General features: G+C 46.9%; 1 protein-coding gene across 1 annotated transcript; it reads right to left on the bottom strand.

The window, feature by feature from the left end:
* Window positions 1-1,040: 1,040 nt before the first annotated feature.
* Window positions 1,041-2,792, bottom strand: hic2 (hypermethylated in cancer 2; the record flags this gene model as incomplete). Its single annotated transcript, XM_083904429.1, has 1 exon — window positions 1,041-2,792. Exon 1 carries the CDS (start codon window positions 2,787-2,789, stop codon window positions 1,041-1,043), a length of 1,749 nt encoding a protein of 582 aa, XP_083760555.1. The 5' UTR covers window positions 2,790-2,792.
* Between the last annotated feature and the right edge of the window lie 582 nt (window positions 2,793-3,374).

Below are 3,374 nucleotides of genomic sequence, written 5' to 3'. Positions count from 1 at the left end.
TACCCACTGAACATAACGTTCAGACTAAAACACCCTTTTCTTACCCCCATTAAACCCCCACCCCAAACCAAATCCCTCCCCTCCACGAGTAAAATCCCAAGACCTTCCAGTTTTAACATTCACTGAAACATTACAAGCTCTTTAAGTAAAACAAGTACCTCAAAGGGTTTGTCTTTTCAACCAGGAGTAATTTCCCCTGGAAGGACTAGCAGGCAAAATTGAAAACAATGAAAAATCCTCTCTCTCTCTATATATATATATATTAACGTGAACAGCTGTAGAGAGGACTTAGAATATTTGTTGCCTGTAAAAACTAAATCTTAATTCAATGGTATCCCACCATGGACCTTCTTTCAGGACTTTCAGTTAAAGCATGCAGATGGTCCCAAACCCAGTTATCCCTTCTGTTACATACAGATCCCCATCACCAACATAACAAAGGATATAAAGCTGTCAGGGTTAAAAATAATCTTTTTGCTGAATTATTGCCAGTACTGTTTGCACGGGTTTTTGGTCAAAATAGCACTGAAGTGCAGAAGGGACTCTTGAGTTCATCTGTTTGAGGAACAATCTGAAAAACTCCAAGAACCATCACTCAGTGTAGAGCAGTGGAAGGTTGTTGGTGGGGGGTATGAGGTGGTGGTGGTGGTGGTGGGGGGGGGAGGAGGGGGGGTATTTATAGTAGTACCCACATTCACATTTGATAGACTCGCAGCATGGACAAGAAGTCATGCCACTCCACCATGGCTTCGTGACTTTGGAGAGTGACAGGAGTAAATAGTTCATCTAGAACTCCTGAGAGGTGAGCAAATTATATAAATGATGACGACATGATTCTTGCATCAACAAGATCCCACTGTCACCAACGGCAACATCATTCACTTAGCCGGGGCACTGTAAACTGGAATTCATATGAAGTACTCTGCATGTCTGCATGTGAATGTGTTTGTGTGCGTTTCTTTCCTGTTGAGATGTGGAAAAAAAAAAAAGTAGAGAATTTTTTGTTTTCTATTCCCAGAGTTCTTTGGCTTGATGCAGTTCTAAGAGGGTGAGGTGTGCATTCTCAGGTGACTGATGAGGTTACGCTGCTGGGTAAACTTCCCACCGCACAGCTGGCATTCATACGGCTTCTCCCCAGAGTGGACACGCATGTGCTCTGTCAGACGGTACTGGCGAGTGAAGCGCATGCCACACTCTTCACATGCAAATGGCTTTAGGCCAAGGTGGCTGCGCATATGGCGTGTCATGGTGCCCCTCTGGGTGAACATTTTGCCACAGATGTTGCAAGGGAAGGGCCTGGTCAGCCAGTGGCTCTTTTCATGTTGTCTCAGCGTTGCCGGGTCTTTGTAGCTCCTACTGCAGACTGTGCACTTGAATGGACGCTCAGAGCCTATGCTGGAAGGACCTACAGGGGCAGACAGGTCCTCTGCTTCCTCTTCATCTTCCTCTTTCACAAAGGTCCCTCCTTCCTCTTTGATGTAGAGCTCGTCCTCAGTGTGCGTCTCCACGTGAGCGTTGAGCTGCTCAGAACTGGGGAAGCCCTTACCACAGGGAATGCACACGTAGAGGTTGTCTCCAAATGCTGGCTCAAAACCTTCCTGTCTGTACACATAGTTGGTGTTTTGATGTCCCCCGCCTGTTCCTCCTCCACCTCCTGCACTCTCTCCATCACTCTGACCACTCTCTTCACTGTGGTCCTGGCCATTCTCTCCTCCTTCTTCTTCATCTTTACATTGGAAGGACTGGTCAGAGGCAAAGCTGCTACCACTTCCCCTTCCAACGCCAGAGGAACGGCCATCTTTGGGACCAACTATCACACCATTAACCAGAGGCCTCTCGTGGTCTTCAGGTTTTAACCCTGTTGCCTCCCTCTTGGGCCATTCATTCTTGCGAGAACCTTGTCGGGACTTCTTCTGGGGTGGGGCCCCATCTTGCTGGTTTTGGGTTTCCTCTGAGGTTTTAGAGGAAGGGTTGAGCTCCATGGTTTCTGTGTCGACACCTAGTAGGGTGGCAGAGGAGTCATCCAGTGAGGCACTGTTGGTTGTGGATACTGAGGCAGATTGAGGGGATTCTTGTGAGTTACTATGTGGGCTCAGGGCATCGGTGGCTGTGCCTGAAGAGGGAGGGCTCTTCTTTGACAGGTCTAGTCCAAGGTCTGGTTCTCCAGCACTCCCTCCACTACTGAGGTTACCATTACTGCTGCCATTTCCACTGTTCCCATTCTTCCCGGAGCTGCCGACAAACATCTCATCATCTGAGAGTTTGTCCCGAAGACCTTCATCTGGTTGTGGCTGGTCTGTGTCAGGAGTTGGAGGATAATGGTTGTTTGGGCCAGCAGGGGTTGAGGAGGACAGTCGTTGGTTGTTGAGACGTAAGCGGCTATGGGGACCTGGAGTGGAAGGTTTACCTGGCAGAGGTTTCCCACCACTGCGCTTAAGCTTCTTTCTGCACAGAGCAGCGAGGTCATGGAGCTGGAGGTAGCTGGCTGCGGTTAATAGGGCACTGAAGTTCTGCTCACTGCTCTGGTCCGATGAGGACAGGAGCTTCCCAGTGTAGATGAAGTCCAGCACTTGTCTGAATACAGAGGGATTAACCATCTCTGTATCAAGGTTAATGAGGTTATCGTGGAGGACCAAAGATTTGAAGTAAATGCTGCTTGCGGCCAGAATGTTCTTGTGGGCACGGAAGAGTGCATTCTCCACCACAATGATAACATCACAGAGGAAGCCTTTGGCTCTCTGCTGGTTGAGTTGCAGCAGCAGGTGTTTGGCATGATTTGGCAGTTCCATTTCCACCTTCCGTCCTTCTTTCCTTCCTTCGTTCCTTCTTTCCTTCTCTCTCTCTCTCTTCCTACACGAGCACCACCTGAAGCTGAAAGAAAAATAATGAAAAAAGTAATTAGTATTACATTGCAGACATTAAGAAGTGATAGATTGGTATCAAATAATAGGCTGCCCAACTGTGTATAAGGCAGGGAAAGTAAATGAATGTGTAATGGTCTTGTGCAGAGAATAACAAAACCACATGTGAGCTGGTATTGCATGAGAACAATTTGCTCCAAAATCTTACATTCATTTTCATTTCACAACAGCCTTTAGTTTAAAAAAAAAAAACAAAACAAAAAAAAACTGACGTATGTAACAGTGAAACTCTGCTGTGAGTGCATCAATCCAAGCTCTTAGCTCTCAGGGAAATTAGCAACCTGTTAGCACAGCGTGCCACGCAATACCAAAGCAACTTAGAAACTAGAACCCTTCCTTCCCTCTCATTTTTCTTTTTATGCAAATTGCAATCCTACATGGATCAGGTTCTGAGTGCACATATTGCCACAGTTGTGGCACAAAGGCTGGAGAAGAACAAAGAGCAAAGTAACT

The sequence above is a fragment of the Microchirus variegatus genome, assembly GCF_963457635.1.
Source record: "Microchirus variegatus genome assembly, chromosome: 18".
Lineage (NCBI taxonomy): Eukaryota > Metazoa > Chordata > Actinopteri > Pleuronectiformes > Soleidae > Microchirus > Microchirus variegatus.
The sequence above is the reverse complement of the archived record's forward strand: the minus strand, read 5'-3'. Positions and strand labels throughout refer to the sequence as shown.